Below are 22,974 nucleotides of genomic sequence, written 5' to 3'. Positions count from 1 at the left end.
ACACGTAATTTCGCTTATTCGCCTTTCCTAGTCGGGCAGAGTGCAATTCGAATCCGATCCGGTGGGGGACGTGTTGAGGGCAGCGTGCTCCGAATTCCAATCTCTCAAAGCGGCTCTTCTCGAATGGGCAATGCGAGCATGCTGAATATGTTATCCGCCCCCCGTTCTTCTAACAATCTAATCAGCCGATTCTGATGTTTTCACAACCTTCATCACGTTCTGAACCATTCCGGCGTCGCTTATCATCTTCCGCCCATTACTCTAGCTTGGCGCATCCCAACAGATTGCAGCGCAACGCCTTCGGCGCCGGCCTCAATCACGCGGATATAAAGGATCTAAATAAGTGCTCGATTGACGAGCTACTTGAGCTCCGCGATAAACATCGCACTCTTTTACAGAATCCGTAATTATTTTTGGATCTCTACTCCACGCTATTGTGTATTCTCACATTTCTTATTTGCAGATCACTCCTCGCCCAACTCCCAGACAACGGCGAACGTGTCCGTCAGGCAAATGAACGCATTGAAGTGCTTTTAGGTCGCACGGATCACGTTAATGAGGTTGGCGGCGTGCTGGGCAACTTGGATATTGGGAGAACCCCCAGCTCGACCACTGAACACCCACTTCCACAGGAAAAGTTACAAGCCTATCACAAGCTCAAATCACATATTGAAAGAGAGGAGCGTTCAATATCCCACTCCCAGAGAAACGAGGTAGCTTTCACATCTGCTTTCCTTTCAACCTCTATTTCTTCCTCTAACCTCTCCTGAGGTTTATAGTCCAGATACTACAAAAGTGCCCGATTACAGCCAATTTCCCTAGCCGAGTCTATGAAATTACAGGAGGAGAACTGGTCGCAAATCGAGGTATGATTACCTCATCTTTTGGTCAGAATTTCCAATGTTCTACTCACAGAGTTCAATCCGACTTTAGAACGAGTATCAGCGAATAAAGCTTTCCAAGTTGAGTCTACAAGGGGACTCTGACAAGTAAGTAGAGCAAATCGTGCATTCTCGTATTGGAGCCAAAAGCTTACTTTCCCCTTCTATTCAACTCTTCCGCAGGGTGAATATGCGGTCGAGCAATTTAGGCGGAGACGTAGGAGAGGATGGCGACGATACTTGGGAGCAGGAGGAGGAGGAGGAGGAGGATGACGACGACGATGGTGACGAGGAAAGCGCCAGCGACGATGAGGAGGAGGTCGATGTTGAATATGTAGGCACCACTTGTTAAGCTGTGGACTTAGTCTTTGTTTTCGTTGAATTTTAGTTTTTGCTTTTCGCATTGTAAAATTTTTCTTTCTCCCCTTCTGTATATGTTTATGGTCATTTTTGTCTGTGTGGTAAAGAGAGCTGGGTTTGGTTTTTCCTCAATGCCAAGTGCAAATTCCTACCAACCCCATATCGAGTGGTTCCCAGGTCACAGAAACCCGAAATTAAAATTGTTTGGTCAAATTTAATTGATGCTATCCATCCCTACCAATTCCTTATATGTTTGGGTGAGTTTCTTTGTGGGTCTTATTTTAACTCTGTGAAGCTCGTGCTGATTCTTCCGATTCATTAGATCATCCCAATCCTTAGCAATAGTCTGTACTGCATATATACTCATTAGATATCATTTATGAAGCATGAGCGATGTATTTGACTTCAAGAATCAAGTTAAAGCCGATGCAAAGGTTACCCTTACCGGTAAAACCTGCAAGATGGATAGTGCGCATACCCTTCTGAATTGGTCCTGATGGATTTCTTCTATTCTTAGGCATGCTCACCCAGCTGGGGATAAACGTTGCGATTACAATTGGAGTGGCCTTTGCCTTCTCCATTCTGCGGCCCCACAATAGCAATGTATACGCTCGAACCATCAAATATTCAGCTGAGAGTAAGCGACCGCCAAAACTTGGACAAGGCTTATTGGACTGGCTAGCTATAATCAGGTATTAACGATTCACCATCCAGCACAAAATTCAAAGCTGAACTCTGGGTTAATTGCTTTTATCCAGGCTCACTGACGAACAGCTGCTTGAAAAAATCGGATACGACGCACTTGTGTTTATCCAGTTTGTTCGCCTTCTCTTACGCATGTTTTTCTACATGACGGTTGTGGGCATTTTGGTTATCATACCCGTCAATATCGTCGGGACTCTGCGGTCCAACGACGGCGATGCGCCAGGTGGCGAGATTCGTCTCCTCAGCGTTGCCGATCTTGACAATGACGATAGATGGTATTGGGCACACGTGGGGGTGACCTGGATATTTTCCACCCTCATTTATTATATGCTTTTCTCGCAATACAAAAGTGTCGTCGCCTTGCGTCGGAAATATTTCGAATCTGAGGAATACCGCAGATCTATTCACAGCCATACCGTCATGGTGCTCAATGTGCCACATTTGAAGTCGGATAGTGATCTCGCCGAGCTTGTGCGCCGGATGAACCCACCCTATCCCGTGCAGCAGGCCTATATGGGACGGAAAGTTGGTAAACTTCCGGAGCTGATAGAAAAGCATGAAGAAGCTGTGCGAAACTTGGAATCGCAGCTCGCAAAATACCTTAAAGGTAGGATGTAAGATCGAGTGGTTTCAAGCGTCATTTTTTTATTTATGCTTTTCTTGCATATGCCTTTAGGCCCCAACAAATTTGCCAAGAAGCGGCCAACCTGCAAGGTGAACGGGCGCTGTTGCGGAGGAGTCAAAGTGGACGGGATTGATCACTACACAAAAGAAATGCAAGAGTTAGAGCGCGAGATCGAAACAGCGCGCGATAGTATCTCCGAGAATAAAATGACTAACTATGGTTTTGTGTCATTTGCATCGATGCCACAAGCACATGCAGTCGCAAAACGTCTTGAGAGTAGCCTCCCCATTAAACTGAACTCGGCAAATCCTCCCCAGTTCTTCCTCGCGCCGACCCCAAAGGATATCATATGGAAGAATGTTTCACTCAACCCCCACGCACGTCGAACAAAGCGCTGGATCGGCAACATTTTCTTCATTGCGTTCTGCTTCGTTTGGATATTTCCAATGCTGGCAATCTCGGCCTTGGCTCATGTCAAGGTAATCAAGGACAGGATTCCGGCGCTCAAACCTTTCTTCAAGAAGAACCCGTTCATTGAGAGTGTGATCGAGGCATCGCTTGCTCCACTGCTTATGGCCATCTTTTTGCTTTTACTTCCGCTGTTTTTACGGTTCCTTTCGAGACAGCAAGGTATGGATGAAGACAATTCGGTAAAATGGAAAGATGACTTCATGCTTGTTGCTTACAGGAGCACTGACCAAAACTTCCTGCAATTACGACGTACTGCGTAAACTTTACACGTTTTTCATCGTCAGCAACCTCATCTACGTCACACTGTTTCAGACATTTCTTGATATATACGCTACCATCCGGGATAAGGTCAATAATAATGAATTCCAGGCCGGAACGTTGATTGATATATTTCGCGAGTCGAAGATACTTGACGATACTGCTAAGTCGCTTACCAAGGTGTCTTCATTCTGGATTAACTACATATCGCTTAGAGGTCTCTCTGTCGTGCTTGACTTGATGCAAGTGTTCGCCTTGGTGATTATCTGGCTTAAAAAGCGGTTAACTAATCCGACACCTCGAGAATTGCGTGAAGCTACACGTCCTCTGTATTTTGACTACCCTATGTATTACAATTTGAGTCTATTCTACATGACTATTGGCCTCTTGTACTCGGTAAAGAAATAGTAGGAAATATCTGAAGTGGTTCGATTGACTCAATAGCTCATTTTTTTTTAGGTAATCGCTCCGCTAGTTCTCCCCTTTTGTGTCGCATATTTTTCTCTCAACTATATAGTTCAACGATATCAAGTCCTCTATGTCTGTCAGACAAAGATTGAAACTGGCGGTGCAATGTGGCGTGTTATTTTCAACCGCTTTCTTATGTCCATTATCCTCTTTCAACTAGTAATGATCGGACTCATGAATCTAAAGGGTGCCTCACTCCAGTCGCTAGTGTTGGCCCCATTGCCGATTCTGACGATTTTGCTAAAGCTTATATGCTGGCGGACGTTTGATTCGAAATGCAAATACTATAGTGGCTCAGGAGATTTGATGGACGGCTCTGGCGCGCACATGGATATGGGGTCTACCAAGAACAAGGACAAGCTCTATAGACGCTTTGGGCACCCAGCTCTTTCAACAGATCTGCCGACCCCAATGGTTCACTCAAACGTGAATCATATGCTAAGCCAGGTATATTCTGGTAGACTGGACGAGAAAACCGAGAAACGGCAAACCGGTATATCGCGTCTTCCTACCACACGTCGTCTTACCCTTTTGAAGAATGGCTCCCAAACCATGCGATTTCAGACGGTGGATACGAGTGAATTAGCCTACGACGATTCGCGAGACGGAATAAATGGATATTACAAGGATGACGATGATTATTCTGAATGGAACGAGGGCAAATCAGTCGCTCCTAGCGTGTATTCTATGGGAAGACAGGTGCCCGCAAACGATTTGTATAGAAACGAATTCGAGCCAAGGAGGGGACCACCACTCCCTATGAACCCACAGCAAGGTGTCGAGGCTTATGAGATGTCTTCTTACCCAATCAATCCTTCGTCGGATGCAATATCCTATTATTATGAGGACCGTGACGATGTGCGATTGGTGGAACGTAGCGGTACTAGCGAATACTTCAACCACCACAATCATTCACAATCAACGATGCGGAATTATGATAACCTCCCTGTTCGCCAGTACACTACGGATGGATATTCAGATATGTCTCATCAATACGGGTCTAATGCAAGCGCACAAGCAGCAATGGATTACGGGTATGAGACCTCTCCTCAAGAGCATGATCGAGCTTATGCGGCTTTAATGGCACGACAGCAATACCAGCATCAACAGTATCCTCCTCGAAATGAAAGAGGTGGATATGAAGATGGAAGTAGCTATTACCACCACCCAAATACTCGAAGATTTTAAAATATTTCTCTAAGATATTTTGGAATATATTGTATCAATTATTGTTTATTTCCTAAAAAAAATCCTTCTCTGAATTGAAGCCATTTTCTATTTAGTTAGATTTTTTTTTTCTACTTGTCCTCCTGTGTTTCGTCCATTTTCCAAAAATTTTATTTATACCTATCCTTATACGTTTTCACTCTTTGATGTACATATAACAATAAAGGATCCTTCTCGATGGATATTGCGTAATGGAGCCCTTTAGCTTGAAAGGCACGGCCCAACTTTTATATTAAAAACTTTTTTCAGATTGCTCTCACTCTGAACTCAATGTACTCAGTATCACTTATAAGCTATCATATGAAGTATAAGTAGTATCTAACGGGTGATAAGCAAACAACATGTTAATTACCTAAAGGAGCCAAGTATCTAAGAGGAATATCGTGAATTTTTTTGATTACCAACACTCCCTTAATCAAACAATTTCTCAATTTATTTTATTCCTCGACTTGCGCTACAAAACCATTTACACCGATTGAAGGAGCTTTAGGAGAAAGAGACATGGGCGAGATAACTTCCACTGAAACTCTAAAATCTATATCGGAACTATACAATGTCGTTGCTCTTTTAAATACATACTATGATGTATCCATATATTTATCGTCAATTTTAGTTTTCATTGCCAGATATCCGTGCCACTTTAAATCAATTTCTTATACGTGTAGTTTTCCCGATCGAGCGCATTTTCTCGCGTAGTTTTGCACTCTGCTATGACTTCGCGTTTAATATCATGCGAATATTATGTGTAGCTGAAAAACCTTCACAGGCAAAACAGATATCACAAATCTTGTCCCAAAATCAATTTCGCTCGGTATATTGTCATTTTATTGAAAATTAATTCTTCTCTAATCATACCAATCTCAATACACCATAGCGCGCCACCGGATCAAAATATATTAAAAACTATGATTTCGACTACAAAATTGGAGGGAATCTCGTCAGCATGACGATGACTTCATTGCTGGGTCACATTATGAGTAGAGATTTTCCTTCACAATACCATCGATGGGAATCAATCCCGCCTGTTGTTCTTTTCGAGGCACCTGTCGAAAAAAGAGTATCCGAGGTAAGTATGACAGTGAATCAACCCTTATATGCAGCTTATCTTACCTAGGAATACCCTATAATCTAGGATAAAAATGCGATTGCAGCCAATATTAGATCAGAGGCAAGACATTGTCAGGAGATCATGATATGGACGGATTGCGATAGAGAAGGGGAATGTATTGGCGTAGAGGCCATAGAAATTGCTCGTGAAGCAAATAGGAGAATACGTGTCACACGTGCTCGATTCTCGGCTTATACTCCAAGGTATCATATATATAGATATTTTGTTGGCTCAATATATAATTATTTTTATTGAATATCGTGCTTCGTTTTAGAGATATTCATGCTGCTTGCCAAAACCCTGTGGACATAAACATGCGTTTATCTGACGCTGTAGAGGCCCGAATAGAATTGGATCTTCGCATTGGATATGCATTTACTCGGTTCCAGACGCTCGAATTTAGATCTCTATTCAAAGAGTTGGAGAGTAAGATCATAAGCTATGGTAGGATGATGCTTTTAATTTTATATATTCGGTTTAAACTTACCCGATCTTCTAAATCATACACCAGGCTCCTGTCAATTTCCAACGCTGGGATTTGTGGTTGACCGCTATCGGCAGATTCAAGATTTTGTACCAGAAGAATTTTGGAAGATTGAAGTAAAATATAAGAAGGATGACACAATGGTGACCTTTGGATGGTTACGTGGAGTCCTCTACGATAGACTATTTTGTGTAGTACTCTACGAGCAATGTGTGGCAAACCCATTAGCCCGAGTTTGCTCAGTTGATACTAAACCTACTTCTAAATGGTAGGAAAATATTGTATTATGTTGCCTTTCTTTTCTATTACTTACTCTTTATTGAAAACATTTAGGAGACCGCTTCCTCTTACAACAGTAGAGTTGCAGAAGGTCGGAACACGAATTCTTCGGCTATCTGGAGATCGAATCATGAATGTGAGTTGGGCAATCTCATTCACACATAGAGTCATTTATACTAATTGCTTTATATGCAGATTGCTGAAAAATTATATAATGACGGCTTCCTCAGTTATCCAAGGACGGAAACAGATATCTTTCCAAAAAATTTTGACTTCGATAGTTTGATAGCGAAGCAAGTAATTGATCCAGCCTGGGGCCCCTACGCTGAGCGGTACTAGTTGACACAACGACGTTTTTATTAAAGTAATTTAATTCTTTATTATTTTATATAGCCTGTTGAATATCCCCTCAAAGCAGCCACGAAAAGGTAAAAATGATGATGGCGCACACCCTCCAATTCATCCTACTGGTTACGCGGCGAATCTTCAAGGAGACGATAAACGTGTCTATGAATTCGTCGTGCGACGATTTCTTGCGTGCTGTTCAGAAGATGCAAAAGGGCTTCAGACTACAGTCAAAATAGAGATTGCTGATGAAATTTTTCAGACTTCAGGTTAGTAGATTATTTAAACCATCTCAGCATTACCTCGCTAATTGGTACGGAAATGAATAGGGCTTGTGATCTTGGAAAAGAATTTCCTTGAGGTATATCCATACGATAAATGGGAGAGTAATCATTTGCCTCATTTCAACCTCGGAGAAGAATTTGTACCTGCTTCAATCGAGATGAAAGATGGCATTACAAAGCCGCCACAACCTCTTACGGAAGCTGATCTGATTAGCATCATGGATAAAAATGGGATTGGTTAGTGGCTATCATTAGTCTCATTATAGAGCATTTTCTGGAATATTCATACTCAATAGGAACCGATGCCACAATTCACGAACACATTCAGAAAATATTGGAACGCGAATATGCATTTAAGCGTAATCAATATTTTTACCCGTCTACTTTAGGGATTGCGTTGGTAGAGGGATATGATAAAATTGGATTCGAAAAGTCGCTATCAAAACCCTTTCTTAGAAGAGAGGTAGGAATTATCCTCCTATACCTTTTTAATTTATTTCGAAATACTCATTTAATTGTTTAGATGGAAGTGAAAATGAAACAAATTTGTGAAGGTTCCTTGACGAGGCATCAGGTGGTAGAACAGTCGATCGAGATGTATAAAGCAGTATTTCTTCGAGCTGTACAACAAGCCAATGTAATCATCGAGGTATAGAAAAGTTTGCTTGGTATTTTTTTTTCACTATAACTAATCAGTATCATATATAGTCAATTGCTAGATATTTTGGACATTCTCAAGAAACAAGTTGGACTAACGAGAGCGCACAGAGAAGAAGGGTTGAGACGAGTGAGGATATTCTATATGAATCTCATGTAAATTACGTATGGAGATGAAAAAAAGAAGCAGTATTTGACATAGATTTACAAATAGGAAAATGTTAACCAAAGTCTCATGCAACGACCACAGATACTTAATCAAGATGAAAATGTAACTTTTGTCCTATATATCCTGATTTAATACCTATTAACCTTTAGTCTATTTTCAAATCCAGATTGCTTCGCAAGAGGGGCAAATTCACTTATGTAACTGTCAACAACCCGCTGTATCACATACTGTACGCAAGGAAGGCATCAACCAAGGTCGTCTTTTTTATTCTTGCGCCCGAAAAAATGGCAAATGCGACTTCTTCATGTGGGCAAATACTGTGTCCGAAAACCGAGATAATTTGGCTCAGTCCCCATCTCTACTCCCCTCTACTTCACATCCATCTCCAAACTGCATGTGTGGTCAACCTTCAGTTAAACGCACGGTCACGAAAAAAAACCAAAACAAAGGAAGAGAATTTTACGCTTGTGCAAAGCCAAATGGCAAAGGATGCGATTATTTTAGTTGGGCAGAAGAAATTGAAGGAAGCTTGCATGTGTCTGATGATTCCAACCAGCTCTCTATTGTGGATGCGGTAAAATTGCATATCGATTAAATGATTGCCTTTAATATTAATATAACATTAAAACCCTATACAGGATGCCCTAGATAGATTTCGTAGCCATCTTGAAATCCCTACTAGTTCATCCACTAACCGCGCAAGATGTCACTGTGGTCTACTTTGTGCGGTACGCACAGTGAGCAAGGATGGTCCAAACAAAGGGCGGCAATTTTATGCCTGTTCCAAAAAAGTTGCCCAGTGCAAGTATTTTCAATTCATAGAAGACGAGGAGGTTGGGGAGACAGCACACATAGATAACGCTACAACTAGAGTTGCTGGCGAGAGCTCGCGTAAGCAAACAATGCAATGCTTTAATTGTGGTGAGATAGGGCATTTTTCAAGTGAATGCCAAAAGCGAGGTCAAACTTCAAGAAGAAATAATCGATCAAATGGGGCAAGTGGACGAAGGGGGCGAGCGACCGGGAACAAAAGGCGAGGCCGGAGGCGAAATCCTGCTAGTTGATTGCTTTTCTTTTATCTTTTTTCTTTTTTTTTTAATATTCAACTGTATATTGGACTTTTTGGATATCCTTATTGATTCAACTCTCTTTTTTTTACAGTATTTATCTTTAATAATTTGCTATTTATTTGTCTGAACCCAAATTCTTCGATTTTTAAGAGTGCTCTAGTGGCAAATAATTCATTTTCCCACGGACATTACATCAAAAATGCCCTCGATCGGCACTTATCGCTTGATACGAGCAACCAACTATACTGCAACTCGTATGCTCAGCACTTCTTCACTACGCGTGGAGGTGATACATTAACTAGAATGTAAAAACTCTTAGAGATAACTTATTCTTTTATTAGCAAGCACATCCTTTTAAATCTGGAGCTAAGCGAGTCAAGATAGTGGAAGTAGGTCCCCGAGATGGTCTACAAAATGAAAAGAAGATGGTGCCGACGGAAGTGAAGGTAGAGCTTATTAATCGATTGGCTCAAACTGGCCTTAAGGTTATCGAAGCAACATCATTTGTTTCTCCTAAATGGGTTCCGCAAGTAATCATTTCTATATCATCTCAACTTTTAAATACAATCGCTAAGCAATTAACTATAGATGGGAGATGCTAAAGAAGTCATGACCAAAATAACTCGTCATAAGGACGTAAACTACCCAGTTCTCACCCCAAATATGAAGGGTCTAGAATCAGCACTAGCCTGTGGTGCTCGGGAGGTTGCGATATTTGGAGCCGCATCCGAGTCATTTAGTCTCAAAAATATCAACTGTTCTATCAAAGAGAGCCTTGATAGATTTGAAGAGGTTGTGCGTAAGGCGCTGGATAATGGAATTGCGGTGAGAGGGTACGTTTCTTGTGTCCTTGGCTGTCCGTATGAAGGCAAGATTGCACCCAAGGCTGTCGCAGATATGGCAGAGCGGCTTTACAACATGGGCTGTTATGAAATATCATTGGGCGATACTATAGGCGTTGGAACACCTGGTAACTTGGAGTGATATTAATGGATTATTCAAATAAATCTAATTATAGCGTTATATCCTGAAAGGTTCTATGGAGGAGATGCTCGGAGAGGTTACTAAATATGTCCCAATAGAGTCGCTCGCAGTTCATTGTCATGACACTTATGGGCAAGCTCTCGCTAATATCTACCGAGCTATTCAAGTAATCTCTATTAATTACTCCTAAAAAAAACCTCAATTATTAATCGATTATCTAGATGGGTGTGCGGGTGGTTGATAGCTCCGTCTCAGGTTTGGGCGGTTGCCCCTATGCTAAGGGGGCTTCCGGAAATGTGGCGACAGAAGATGTTGTGTATATGCTTGATGGAATGGGTTTTGAAACTGGTGTTAATCTATCGAAGTTGATACAGACCAGTCAATTTATAAGTGATTCATTAGGTCGTCCAGTAGGGAGCAAAGCAGCGAAAGCTCTGCTAGCAAAACTTTAATAGAGAGAATAATGAGTATTTAAAGTTCGTATTAAATTTGCTTCTTGAAAATTGGGTCCATTAGACGTTTTTCTAATTTTGAAAGGAAGATACTTGAACTTATATTACCCTGGTTCCATTAACCCTTTTAAATATTAAAAATATATCAAGAGAATATTTTATTAATTCTTTATATATGAACGTAAACCAGTTTAGAATCCCAGAAAATTTTTGCAAGATACTAAAAGGAGTTAAGGGATTGCACGTAGATTATATTTTATTTTCCACTTGAACCCTAAACTGATTGCAGAATCTATTTGTTAAAAAACGAATCAAAATTTTTTCGGAACGCTTGTACTGCTTGTCGTTCTTCATCCACAGTCTGTGAACATGCCCTCCAATCTGAACGCTCGGGTTTCCCCAGTATTTGGGCAAGCACAACCCTAAATTAGTGTACCAAAATATGGTAAAATCTATTGTAGGTATCATTCCTGCAACTATATCTCACCTTGGGAATTGAAGGTTAAATCGCTCCTGTGGATTGATTTTATACACTAGAGAAGTGTTATCCGGAAGATCTATTTTAAGGTAACCGGAATCAACAGTAGGCTAGGGATTGAGAAAAAATCAATTAACAATTATATCCACTAATATACTGAAAATTATTTTACCGGAAGTGAATTGGAAAATTGCATCCCAGCCTTCGCTCCCTCTGATCTAAAAGCCTCTTCAACGTTTCCTGCTTTCTCTTTCGGAATGGGGACAGCTTGTAAGTGTGCGTGCATGCCCTTTGTACCACGGCACACCTCATAAATAACCATAGCGCACCCGTGCGCCTCGTATAGATTTCGTAGAGCGCTTTTATATTTTTCTATTTCAGCTACCATCTCAACTCTAGATTCAGATGGTATTTGTTGAAAGCCCGGTGTATGTGATATCGGGACAATAAGTGCATGTCCTCCGCCAGGAACATGCGCATCACCAGCAGAATCGATCAGAGGACCTTTTGCTAAGGTAAGGTAGATTTCTTCTCCAATATTGACAATTAGATGCTTTGCAAGGTTTGGATTAGCAAGACAGAACCAGCATTGTTCTGGTGAAATCGCTATATAAAAAGGGAAATTGGGTATTAATAGGCCCATATGACATCATTATGATAGCAATAAATGAAATTTTAGTTCAATTTACCCTCATGAATAGGGTGAGAGCCCTTCTGTGGGCAGTCCTTAATGAAATGTCCTGGCTCCTTACAGATGTTACAGACATAATTCTCGGGAGGGACTGGTTTTTTCTTCTGTCCTGCTTGAGGACAGTCTTTGATCAAATGTCCTGGCTGCTTGCAAATATGGCAGACATAATTTTCAGCTTTCTTTGGGCAATCCTAATTAATAAATAAAGGATTATATCAGATATATTCAGATATATGGACCCAAAAGAACACTGACGTGGATAAAATGCCCTTGAATACCGCAAATTTTGCATATGTAGCCCTCTGGTGGAACTAAGAAATTCACTTTTACTATTAGTTTCAAGTCTCATAGTAGAGCTTCAAAGTTTATTCAATACCTTTTTCTGCTCGGCCCTTCTTCTTTTGCGGTTCGCTACTATCGAAAAAAAAGGAGCCATTCTCATTGTCATTAGAGCCAATATGTCCGCGCTTTAAACCCCGCCCATCAGCAGCTAATGATATTGAAAGTGGAGACTCTGTAGTATTTTGAGGTCGTTGAAGTAGTGATGGGGCGCTTGCACTAGCAAGTGGGACTAGATAAAACGCATAGTACCACTAATAATATAATCATAAAGATAAGTGATAGGGAGATTAGGAAGGAGCAGTTCACATACCCGCTGTTTATTTGGGTTACCAAATTCTCCCAGTGCAATAAACCTTGTAACATGTCCAGCTATAGGAGAAGAGGTACCAGGAATTCCGCTGTTAGTATAGGGTTCCCTTTCAAAGAAAATGTTTTCTGATGCGGCAAAATGATAGCGTGGTTGAGCTGCAGCAGCAAGTTTCGCAACTGGCAAAGATCCAATTCCAGCATCCAGGGTACATTGCTTTGATCCAGTGGTTATTCCTCGTGGCCATTCGTAAGTAATAAGAATATCAATACCGGGCGGGGAAAACGTAGAGGACGTAATATTAGCAATGAGACTCTCGATTTCTGAGGAACGGTAGCAGTTGTTTTCGTTGATCTCAGAAGTAGTCTCCTAGAAATCCAAAATAATGTTTGATAAAATTTATAGTGGAGCTGAATATAAGGTAACCAACTTTATCTTTAAAAACGGTTGAGCCCGCGCTATCATTTTCGTAAATATGTTCAGAATACATTCCGCTTAAAGCAGCTATTCTCGCCTTCTCTGTAGTCGTTAAGAGCTGATGATTACCTGAATGAAAGAAGTCCATAAATATTGATATTCACTCAATATAGTTAAGAACTAACATACCCATGTAAAATAAATTTGGGCACACTTCTCCATAGGAGTCGAGCTTTTCTCGTACCACATCCGGAATGCCATTCTGCCCCGTAATAAAATAAGAGGCTAACGGAACTAAAAGAGTACAGAATATTAGCGTGAACCAGTTGTTTGATTAAATATCTTGGCCAACCTTCAATTTTTCCATTTACTAAATCACTAATAATTTCATCGTCTTGATTTGCGGCAAACAGGTCACCGACACATAACAACATGTCAAAAGGCCCATGTTTTGAGTTGATTGTCGAAATTTTATTAAAATATTCACGTATTTTTCCATTTGCAGAGCCAACAGCAAGCCTATATTAACAAGAAAGCATAATGATATTTAATATTGGGTATGTATTGAATAAGTACATTAGATAGACATACTACTCACACTTTAATGGACTGTTGCGACATGACTGAATCAGCTCGGTTTTAACAAAAAAGGCGTGTTGTGTGGATGAATCCGTGACAGTGAATTTTCACAGTAACAAGTGCCGAAATTTAAAGTAGCGCGTATTAATCATTTTTCATTATTATCCAACAAAATGCTACGGAATTTCTATACCCATATTTCCAATTTTCGCGTTTGGAGGACGTCAAAATACAACTCTCACCTACATCGCATTAACTTTCGTACTTTCTCCTCTAATACCGGATCTCACAAGCAGAATTCTGCGGTGCCTTTCACGTCGGAGACAGCTAACATTACTCGCGATGACCGATATAAGCAAGTCACCAGGGAAGATGTTGACTATTTTCGAGAGATTCTACCGCACAATTCAGTTCTATATGCAGGAGAAAATGGCGTTAGTGAGGAGGATCTCGCTCCATATAATATAGATTGGTTTAAATTATATCGTGGCCGTTCCCCATTAGTTTTGCAGCCTTCAACCACGGAAGAAGTATCTGAAATCCTGAAGTATTGTAACAAACAAAGCCTGGCAGTTGTACCGCAAGGTGGATTAACTGGTGTGGGTGGAGGGCCTCTAGCCGTGTTTGATGAGATCATAATCTCTACCCGAAAAATGAACAATATTAGGAGGTATACTAAACAGAAAATTGAGTAACCTATTTTGTCAGTTAAAAATGCTAAAAATTTAATAGTTTTGATGCGTTATCAGGAGTACTCTTGTGTGATGCCGGCTGTATTCTTCACGATTTAGACGAATACTTAGCCGATCGCAACCATATGATGCCCTTAGATCTTGGAGCAAAGGGTAGTTGCCATATTGGAGCAAATGTTTCAACAAATGCTGGGGGGTTACGGCTGGTGCGCTTTGGATCATTACATGGCAATGTACTTGGATTGGAAGTAGTTCTACCCGATGGTACTATACTGAATAATTTATCGACATTACGAAAGGACAATACAGGCAAGTCATTTCTTTCATCTCTTATACACTAAATGATATCTAATATTTTTCTTCAAATCACAGGCTATGATGTCAAGCAATTGTTTATTGGTTCAGAAGGAACTCTTGGATTTATCACTGGAGTCTCTATACTTACACCTCGAAAGCCCAAGGTATAGGTCCTATTCTATCTCTTTAATCAATCAAAGAATAATTCTATTTAAATATACTAGAATGTTAATGTTGCTATGCTGGGATTTGACTCATTTGATAATGTGACTCGTGCATTCATGTCCACAAAGGATCGCTTGTCAGAAATACTATCTGGTAATAATAACATTAGCGTTTCTTAGATAAATTTCTAATGGCCGATATATATTAGCGTTCGAATTTTGGGATCAATCGGCTGTTGATATTGTTCGCAATTTGAAGTCCGATATAAAATTTCCTTTTGAAAGAGAGTATCCCTTCTATGCCTTGGTGGAAACACAAGGAAGCTGTAAGGACCATGATGAGGAGGTAATCTCTTATGCAGTTTGATGTTGAGAATTCAGAAACTAACCTATAATATACTATAGAAAATAACTGTATTTTTAGAAAATCTTATGCAATCTGATATTGCCAAAGATGGAGTAATAGCGCAGGATATTCAACAAGTTACATTTGAACTATAACAGTACCGTTTAGATATGCGCATTAATTTAGATGTCCTTTTTAGATGAATTCTCTCTGGTCAATTCGCGAACTAATCCCTGAGGCATGTGCCGAGGCCGGCCCAACGCTTACTTACGATTTTTCCATCCCAATTCAGAAACACTGGCAAATGTTTGAAGAAACTAAGACTTACCTTGAAAATAAAGGTGATTATCCTGTGGTATTGCAGAATATTATTCACTAAAAATTTGCTATTATAAATTGTTAGGTTTATTTGGTCCAGATAAGGAGATAACACATTTAACAGGGTTTGGTCATTTGGGGGATGGAAATCTACACATCCTCGCTATAACACGCGGTGAAGATAAGAAGGCACATGAAGAGTGCGACAAATTCGTTATGGAGTGGACAGGTAAATCACACAAACAGTGTTAGGTTACAAAATTTTGAATGTCTTCTCTCTAGCTCTTCACAATGGCTCTATTTCAGCTGAGCATGGAATTGGAATCATGAAGGCCAAGTACCTTAAACGGTCGAAACCTGCGCCAATGCTGGCACTTATGAAGAAAATTAAGGAATCACTCGATCCAAAGGGTATCATGAATCCATATAAAATATTTGCGTAATAAATAATCTTTGCGCTTTCGTATTAAGTATTGACCAAAAACTATTCTTCTGACCAAAATTACATCCTTATAAAAAAGAATAATTAAACAAAGGAAATTTGTAAATGGAATTTCAATGTGCAACAAAAAGGTTGAAGATCTATAGGTTTCTAAAGAACGTATAAAGAACACTAAAATCGTCCCGATGAGAATACAACCATACGTGGCGGTGACCTGCATCTCGAAAAGTTCGCATCTGATCCTGAATGGCTCGTACATATTCTCGGATTGAGCGAGCTTGATGTAACTGGCGGGGAATCATCTCAACAACTATAGTTTCAATAAATAAAAAATATACAAATATATGTGGAAAGCAAGTAACTTCTTACATTTTTTGAAAGACTCATCACATGTCACATCACAGTCCACTAACTTTCGCAAGAGATCAGAAGAGAACTCCAAAACAAGCACCGGTATATCACATTTCTTGATGCTACGGGTGAGGTGCGAAATGTGGTTCGAAGCTATCAAAAAAATTATTAGAAGGAAAACGCTCGAGTATATATTAAAAAATAAATACCTTTATCATTAAGGATCTTCTTAAGTTTACGTGTTGATTTGTCTTGGAATGTTAGTACTTGAATTTTCAGGTCGTCGGATGAACTAAAATTATCGTTATGAGTTCCTGGAGTGTTGGCCGCAAAGTCTATACGGCTGCTTGGTATACCTTTAAATTTATCAATGTAAGTTCGCTATTTCAACAGCAAGGCAACGGTGGAAAAAAATATCTACTCAGTTCAAATTCATGTTTTCGGTGTTTGGTTCCTGCAAACTGTGCGTCAATCCTCATTTGCTCTGTAATCTCGGCTGCGAGGTGTAAGCATATTTCGCTTCGTGGGCATTCGGTCTCAGTCCGACGAAGTATATTTTTAATTTTCACAAAGTTAACTTCCCTTGCCTTTACTTGCTCATGTCCCCGACCTCTCACAATAACAAGCCAGTTTACACTCTGATGTTTGCATTGGCGAACAAGCGAATCGGTTGAGCCCGAGTTATCGTCTTCATAAAGCACTTCAGCTGCAATCCCGTGGTTCCAAAGATCACGTGCAATCTCAAGGCGCTCACGAAGAAGGTGTCTGCCGAAACTTGCAACAATAACATCGCACTAGTGATATTACATAAATGATGAAGAAAATTGACTTTGAGAATTATTATAGGTACGTACTTTTTTTGGAGCCCATAAACCAAAGCTCCTCTCCTCTTCCAGTTTTCTTGACATAAAATGCTTGAGATTTTCGGATTGAAAATTGTTGATAGCTCCGATAAACTGCTCAACCCGAATATTTACACCGACAGCATGACCACGACCACGCGAGCTACCGATAATAGGGCGAGAGAGCTGGTGTATTAGCGCATCATATCTAAATAAAACAAAATAAGATATCTATGAATAAAAATGTTATAGTGTATTTTTATTTTACCGTCCACCAACAGCAATATAGCCTTCTTTCTTTTTTGTATCGCGAACGGTCTGAAATATTAATCCACCCTTAAACAAGTGGCTATTAAATGCCAGCAAAGGAACGAAAACCATCCTATGGTGAATTCCCAGAATCTTTGCATGTTGAACCAACTGCCTTAACTCGTTCATCGCTTCTTTCATTTTTTTTCTCAGTTCAGCTACTGATAACAACAAGGCATCCAGTCTGGTGGCAACGGTCTCCAAGTCACCCTCGAAATTAAATAAATCCAACTCATCCAGAACACTACGGGCAAGTCGAGGGAAATGCACTGCGAGATGATGTTTCACATGAGTATTGCCGCCAGCACGGCCCCTCCCCAGCATAGATAAGCTCTCCAATGCATGAGAAACGCTGCGACGCATATCCTCTGGGACATGGCAGTAATCATAGATTGCCTCAAGAATTGAACAATGATTTATCAGAAAACAAAAGCCGGCATTACGGAAAGGAGGGAATTCATCTAATAATTCCTCCGTAAGCTTTAAAATTTCTGCGTCTGGAACCATTGAAGAGGGGAAAGCATGAACAATGTCAAAACTGGCTTCGAGGAGGTGTCGAGGCTGTCCACCAACAATATTGGTCCTAATTACAGCAGATTATATCTTAGTCGAGTGATTTCTTTTTAAAAAAAATTAAAATGGAATCACCTATAAACAGGGTTAAAACTAAATCGTTTCAATTCTTTCACATTATTTCTTGATATATAACGTGCAAATGGTACTGTGAGATCATATGGTAATTGTACAAGACCACCACCATTGTCCATTAAGGTTACAACGGGCGTCTCAGAGGCATAGATGTCAGATTTCGGGACAAGCAACGGAGTCGAGAATTCAAGTGCGCCATGCCTGCGAAAAATCTTGGTCATGTACTCACGTACGAGGCTTCCGAATATGGCGTTATAAGGATCCAGTGTTTCATTACCCTGTAAATTTGTTAAGATTACTGTTGCGTAAACATAGATACAATTCTTGATATTAACTTACCGAGTTATAGTCATAAGTGAAATCCTTGTATTTATCTGAATTTTGTGCAAAGAGCGCAGTCATAAGCTTATCAAAATATGGTGTGTTCGGATTAGCTAATAGAAGAAAATTATCAATATTCGAAGAGTTCAGGTTAGCAAGTTTATGAAAACCAATGTACCAAGAGTTCGAAGGCATTCTTGGATATATTCATCTTCCTGTTGCACATAATAAGAAATTCCATTAGTGCCCACCTTAATATGAAAAAAAACTCATTACCATTTTTGGTGGTAGATGTTCGCTCTGCAATAACTCTAAGCTCGTCGGACGATTTTTTGGTACATGGTTGAGACACCAGCGTATTATAGTCGCTTGCTCTGTCATCTTCTGAGGAAATTCTCGAGGAAACAGTATCTCAGGTTTGCGAAGATCTCGTAGTGTCTTGATAAACATAATTATTAATTTTATCAAAACATCCAATTAAATAGGCGTGTATAATAATTTTACCATTGCACGCTCCATTCCGGTCGAGAATTTATAGCAAATTTCAAAAAATATAATGCCAAGAGAGTAGATGTCAACTAGTTTTCAAAATATATAAGCTGTGAATGTTAACAATATGTTATAAAAACCCAAAAATTACCTTTTTGATTGTATTTTGTACCAAGAGACATCCGATCGAGCATCTCAGGTGCGACATAGAATGTAGTCCCAACATCTAAAAGGAATGAATGAAATCATAATCAAAAATTTTAAAGAAAAAAATAAAAAGTACCAGTAGTCATTGCTTCGTCATGACTGAATTTCTCAAAACTTAATGTTCTGCTCAAGTTTGCTTCTACAAGCTGTTGACTCGAAGTTGCAAGCCCAAAATCACCAATTTTAACATCTCCATTTGCGTCCAAGAAAATATTGCTTGGCTTCAAGTCTCGATGAATAACACCCTGGCTGTGTATATGCACTAAACCCTCGAGAATTTGTCGGAATAAACGCCAGCCTTCCTCTTCCGTCATTCCCTCATCAATCGCATCACGCAAAGTTTTTTTCTCGCAGTATTCCATTTGAATATAAAGAATGCGGCTTTGGTGGCGATCTTCACTACGTGAACTCCCGCTAGAGGGCTTACTCCCTTTGTGGCGAACTGAAGAAAAAGAACTGCGCTCGGTAGAAATGACAGAGCTATCTCTATTGGGAATATCCTCTTCCTCTTCATCATCAGAAGAAGAAGAGGATGTTTCAAAGCAAATATTACGATAACTGTGACTACGCGAGCGCTCAGCAGAAAGAAGATCGAATTTGATATTATTGATATTAATTAGCCCAAGGTTTTCGAAATCATTGTCCTCCGAAAACGTTTCATCACACTCTGATGAGAGCTCATCATTGAGTGAATTATCTGAATTAGCGGACCCTTTTGAATCTAATTAAAAAAAATGAATATTTTCAAGCTTTAAATGCACAATCATCGAATAATACCTTCAAGCCAGGTTGCATAGTATCGGACAACGAATTGGTGATGTAGTCTAGACAAAGTTGTTACTTCTCGTAAAATTTTCCGGGTGTTTTCAGTATCTCGCGAATCTAAACGTATCTTTTTTATCTATTGAATTATGATATTTATAAAATGCTACTAGCAAATAATCGGTTATAGTGTAGCTCACTGCATAAAATCTTCCGTCCAGCTTGTTCTTAGCTTTGACTACTTCTCCAAATCCGCCTAAAATAAAATATTTCAATAATTTCGATTTTAATTGCAATAAAATAAGCAAACTACCTTTGCCTAGATAATCTGTTTCTTCAAAGTCGGCCAAATAGCGCGATGAAGGAAGTTGGCCCTGACTTCCGAACGTATACTGTGTTGAAGGAGAAGTGCCGTACTGAGGGAGTGTATCTATATACATATCTGCAAGAGCTGAAGGCTGAATGGGATCGTGCTTGGTGTCTTTTCTGGGGGAAGCGATTTGTGCTGGCGGAGGCAGTGGTGGGGTAGCTTTCGACATATTCAGTTAATAAATTACATTTAGGATTCATAAACAAATCATACCATTTGGCAATAAAAATCTAAGAGGCACTTGCTGACTTGAAAGAAGATCACTGGAAAAAAAAGGATCGCTCAATAGTTCGATTGCATTCGGCCGTCTTCTTGGATCCCTGAAAATATATATATATGAAGCAAACGATAAAATAAAATAAATAAAGAATATACTTTTGAAGCATCTTAGAAAGGAAATCGCGTGCGTGAGAAGGTAATTCCTTCAAGGCTATTGTCGATATAGATTAATATAAAATATATACAATGTTTATCTCTGATATATACCATGTTTCGTAAATTGCTCGATTGAAGAGTAGTTCGAATAGATAGAGGGTCCCCATAAAATCTCAATAAATACTACCCCCAAAGACCAAATATCGCTTTTTCTAATTGATAGTAGGTATTAATATCCAATCCAATCATTGAATTTATTTTTATTCAAATTTACCTTGTATGAGCGTTTTTTCTCTCTACAAGTTCCGGTGAGGACCTTAAGTGACAAAAATATAGCATAGTTAATTATAATTAATTTATGGATAAAGCGAAGATAAATACCATGGAGGCAGAATTTCTTCAGGAGAATATGAAGCTATAGGAAACTCTTTGTTCATATCTAAATATTTCATATCAGATGAAAGTGAATATATTTCTAAACATTGCAAATATATCCCAATTGTAATACCTAAAAGCTTTCGCATGAATCTCACATTGCTTAATTTGACGGTTTCGTTGTTGTTGCTACGGCCAAATAAAACATTGGAAGTTATAATGCCTAAAATAAAATACGAAATGAATATTGTTGAATGAATTCTGGGATTAAGATAACCCACATTTATGAACATAGTTTTTTGCATGTACGTGCACTAGTCCATATAGCATTTGCTTCATATAATTGCTTGCAATCTGTATTTGCAGAGAACCGCATTTGTTCAACAAATCTGCAAGGGTACCTCCCGGGACATGCTCCATAAGAATTCGCAAGCGCCACCCAGTATCTGGAGACCGCTCCAGCTTGTAGTCATATACGGCGGCAATATTTGGATGTCGAATGGATTTAATACGATCAATCTCTTGTTCCAATTCATGAAGCTTTAAATCAAAATATCTCAGATGTTCGTGATATGGTAATTGAGAAAACTCAAAGATTTGGTAATTTTACCTTGGTTTTACCGTCAGGTGTTAAGTAGTGCGGGTTACTAATTTCAATCTCATTCAGTACAAACGAATAAGCCATCTGCTTAGTGCCCAAAGGTTGAAGGTATATTGGATTAACAAGATAGAGAGAACCAAATATATCTTTTCCGATTCGAGGCCCCAAAATGACTGATTTGAAGGAAATAGTCTATAAAAAAATGTAAATGAAAAGTTATTACAAAAGTGAGCTAACTGAATCAAATTACCGTATTCTCTTCTACATCAACTGTAATCACGTTATCAAATTTCACCACAGAGAGATTTTCTGTGTCTAATGAAATAGAGCCTTTATCTTGCGTAAGGCGTAATTGCATCTGGCGGTCGCGTTCCTCCTTCAGCTTTTCTTCTTTTCGTTGAATTTCTTCCATAATTTTCTGGCTCAAATTCATGTTCATCTCATTTTCAAGCTGCTCTTCCAGTTCATCCTGCCTTTTACGCTCCTCCATTGCTCTCTTTTGTTCTTCCTAAGAATTTATCATCCAATTGATACAGTATAGCCACATCAAAAGACAAATATATATGTGCGGATATATACCTTTGTCGTCTTTTCTAGTCTGTTTAACATCTCATCATGAAAAGAGAGTTGATTTACACGTGCAGCACTATTATTATTTGTTATGTAGTCTTGAATGAGCATCGCAATCTCGTATATCATTTCCTGCCCCAACAATTTTTTGGAAAGACGCGTTATCTGTTGCTGAAGCTCTTGCACTTGCGAAGCGGAAAGGCCGCGCGGATTATCGAGCCGCAATTCGGGGAGGGTATTTGGATATGTGCGAGTAAATCTAAAATGTTATTTAGCATATTACATTTAAATATTATGATAAAAACAGAGAGTATTTACCTTACGCAAAGATCTACGGAAACATATTTTTTAAGTTGGTCATCACCAAGAGGCCACAAATGAAGTTTGAATTCAGGAAAATTAGTAACAATCTAATTACAATACAAAATTAGCTCAAGGACATAATAATCAATAAATTGTTACCCACTTTCCAGGGTGTTGAGGCGATGAGCGGCTCATAGTCGTCCATAAAAATCGCCTGGAGCGCCTCTACCTCATTGTTTTGCAGTTCTAGTAATTCTTGGTTGTTTTGCCCCACCTTCGGGAACCGTGAGTCCGTGCTGGCCATTGGAAATCGCAGATCAGTACTGCATTTCCAAGTTTCGGGGGTTTGACGTGAAAAATACTATAACAGAGTCCAGAAAGTATAAAAAATGAAGGATGTTATCCCAGTATCGTTATAATTAATTATTGTAAATGATCGCAGGAAGTGAGATGAGTATAGAGGTGTGACTGCAGAACGCTGTCAACTATCGAAGAGCATTTGAACTTTAATTTCAGCATTTTATACTCTAATTTAAAAGAGAACAATTTAC

The 22,974-nt window shown here is 39.5% G+C and overlaps 7 protein-coding genes across 7 annotated transcripts; 5 read left to right on the top strand and 2 right to left on the bottom strand.

Annotated features, from left to right (window-relative positions):
* Positions 1 to 194: 194 nt before the first annotated feature.
* VTP21DRAFT_5893 (uncharacterized protein) lies at positions 195 to 1,233 on the top strand (the record flags this gene model as incomplete). Its single annotated transcript, XM_069396463.1, has 5 exons — positions 195 to 403; positions 464 to 713; positions 780 to 866; positions 934 to 989; positions 1,065 to 1,233. The coding sequence occupies 5 exons, from the start codon at positions 195 to 197 to the stop codon at positions 1,231 to 1,233; spliced, it is 771 nt and encodes a 256-aa protein (XP_069247548.1).
* A 394-nt stretch (positions 1,234 to 1,627) lies between these two features.
* Positions 1,628 to 4,956, top strand: VTP21DRAFT_5892 (uncharacterized protein; the record flags this gene model as incomplete). The annotated part of the gene is made up of 6 exons (XM_069396462.1): positions 1,628 to 1,688; positions 1,759 to 1,933; positions 2,000 to 2,553; positions 2,623 to 3,201; positions 3,260 to 3,696; positions 3,760 to 4,956. 6 exons carry the CDS (start codon positions 1,628 to 1,630, stop codon positions 4,954 to 4,956), a joined length of 3,003 nt encoding a protein of 1,000 aa, XP_069247547.1.
* Positions 4,957 to 5,725: 769 nt separating this feature from the next.
* VTP21DRAFT_5891 (uncharacterized protein) lies at positions 5,726 to 9,385 on the top strand (the record flags this gene model as incomplete). Its single annotated transcript, XM_069396461.1, has 15 exons — positions 5,726 to 5,806; positions 5,870 to 6,061; positions 6,128 to 6,306; positions 6,378 to 6,547; positions 6,615 to 6,855; positions 6,921 to 7,002; positions 7,062 to 7,198; positions 7,260 to 7,480; positions 7,541 to 7,732; positions 7,792 to 7,958; positions 8,019 to 8,144; positions 8,204 to 8,308; positions 8,367 to 8,423; positions 8,488 to 8,895; positions 8,960 to 9,385. 15 exons carry the CDS (start codon positions 5,726 to 5,728, stop codon positions 9,383 to 9,385), a joined length of 2,784 nt encoding a protein of 927 aa, XP_069247546.1.
* A 205-nt stretch (positions 9,386 to 9,590) lies between these two features.
* On the top strand, positions 9,591 to 10,827 carry VTP21DRAFT_5890 (uncharacterized protein; the record flags this gene model as incomplete). The annotated part of the gene is made up of 5 exons (XM_069396460.1): positions 9,591 to 9,677; positions 9,733 to 9,921; positions 9,980 to 10,361; positions 10,426 to 10,541; positions 10,597 to 10,827. 5 exons carry the CDS (start codon positions 9,591 to 9,593, stop codon positions 10,825 to 10,827), a joined length of 1,005 nt encoding a protein of 334 aa, XP_069247545.1.
* A 292-nt stretch (positions 10,828 to 11,119) lies between these two features.
* VTP21DRAFT_5889 (uncharacterized protein) lies at positions 11,120 to 13,683 on the bottom strand (the record flags this gene model as incomplete). The annotated part of the gene is made up of 11 exons (XM_069396458.1): positions 11,120 to 11,249; positions 11,315 to 11,415; positions 11,478 to 11,911; positions 11,995 to 12,187; positions 12,252 to 12,307; positions 12,373 to 12,589; positions 12,649 to 13,014; positions 13,076 to 13,191; positions 13,252 to 13,356; positions 13,415 to 13,581; positions 13,661 to 13,683. The coding sequence occupies 11 exons, from the start codon at positions 13,681 to 13,683 to the stop codon at positions 11,120 to 11,122; spliced, it is 1,908 nt and encodes a 635-aa protein (XP_069247544.1).
* A 131-nt stretch (positions 13,684 to 13,814) lies between these two features.
* VTP21DRAFT_5888 (uncharacterized protein) lies at positions 13,815 to 15,901 on the top strand (the record flags this gene model as incomplete). The annotated part of the gene is made up of 9 exons (XM_069396457.1): positions 13,815 to 14,311; positions 14,374 to 14,642; positions 14,706 to 14,794; positions 14,855 to 14,948; positions 15,004 to 15,140; positions 15,200 to 15,277; positions 15,340 to 15,481; positions 15,544 to 15,687; positions 15,741 to 15,901. 9 exons carry the CDS (start codon positions 13,815 to 13,817, stop codon positions 15,899 to 15,901), a joined length of 1,611 nt encoding a protein of 536 aa, XP_069247543.1.
* Positions 15,902 to 16,040: 139 nt separating this feature from the next.
* VTP21DRAFT_5887 (uncharacterized protein) lies at positions 16,041 to 22,727 on the bottom strand (the record flags this gene model as incomplete). Its single annotated transcript, XM_069396456.1, has 28 exons — positions 16,041 to 16,210; positions 16,270 to 16,404; positions 16,461 to 16,607; positions 16,673 to 17,045; positions 17,106 to 17,301; positions 17,362 to 17,985; positions 18,051 to 18,328; positions 18,390 to 18,484; positions 18,550 to 18,586; positions 18,648 to 18,809; positions 18,876 to 18,949; positions 19,012 to 19,086; positions 19,144 to 19,788; positions 19,845 to 19,968; positions 20,030 to 20,085; positions 20,143 to 20,358; positions 20,413 to 20,519; positions 20,575 to 20,629; positions 20,686 to 20,786; positions 20,849 to 20,890; positions 20,956 to 21,013; positions 21,083 to 21,172; positions 21,231 to 21,489; positions 21,560 to 21,742; positions 21,801 to 22,058; positions 22,130 to 22,379; positions 22,439 to 22,530; positions 22,587 to 22,727. The coding sequence occupies 28 exons, from the start codon at positions 22,725 to 22,727 to the stop codon at positions 16,041 to 16,043; spliced, it is 5,043 nt and encodes a 1,680-aa protein (XP_069247542.1).
* Between the last annotated feature and the right edge of the window lie 247 nt (positions 22,728 to 22,974).

The sequence above is a fragment of the Calcarisporiella thermophila genome, assembly GCF_041956535.1.
Source record: "Calcarisporiella thermophila strain CBS 279.70 unplaced genomic scaffold VTP21scaffold_24, whole genome shotgun sequence".
NCBI classification, from domain to species: domain Eukaryota; kingdom Fungi; phylum Calcarisporiellomycota; class Calcarisporiellomycetes; order Calcarisporiellales; family Calcarisporiellaceae; genus Calcarisporiella; species Calcarisporiella thermophila.
This window is presented reverse-complemented; position numbering and strand designations above follow the sequence as displayed.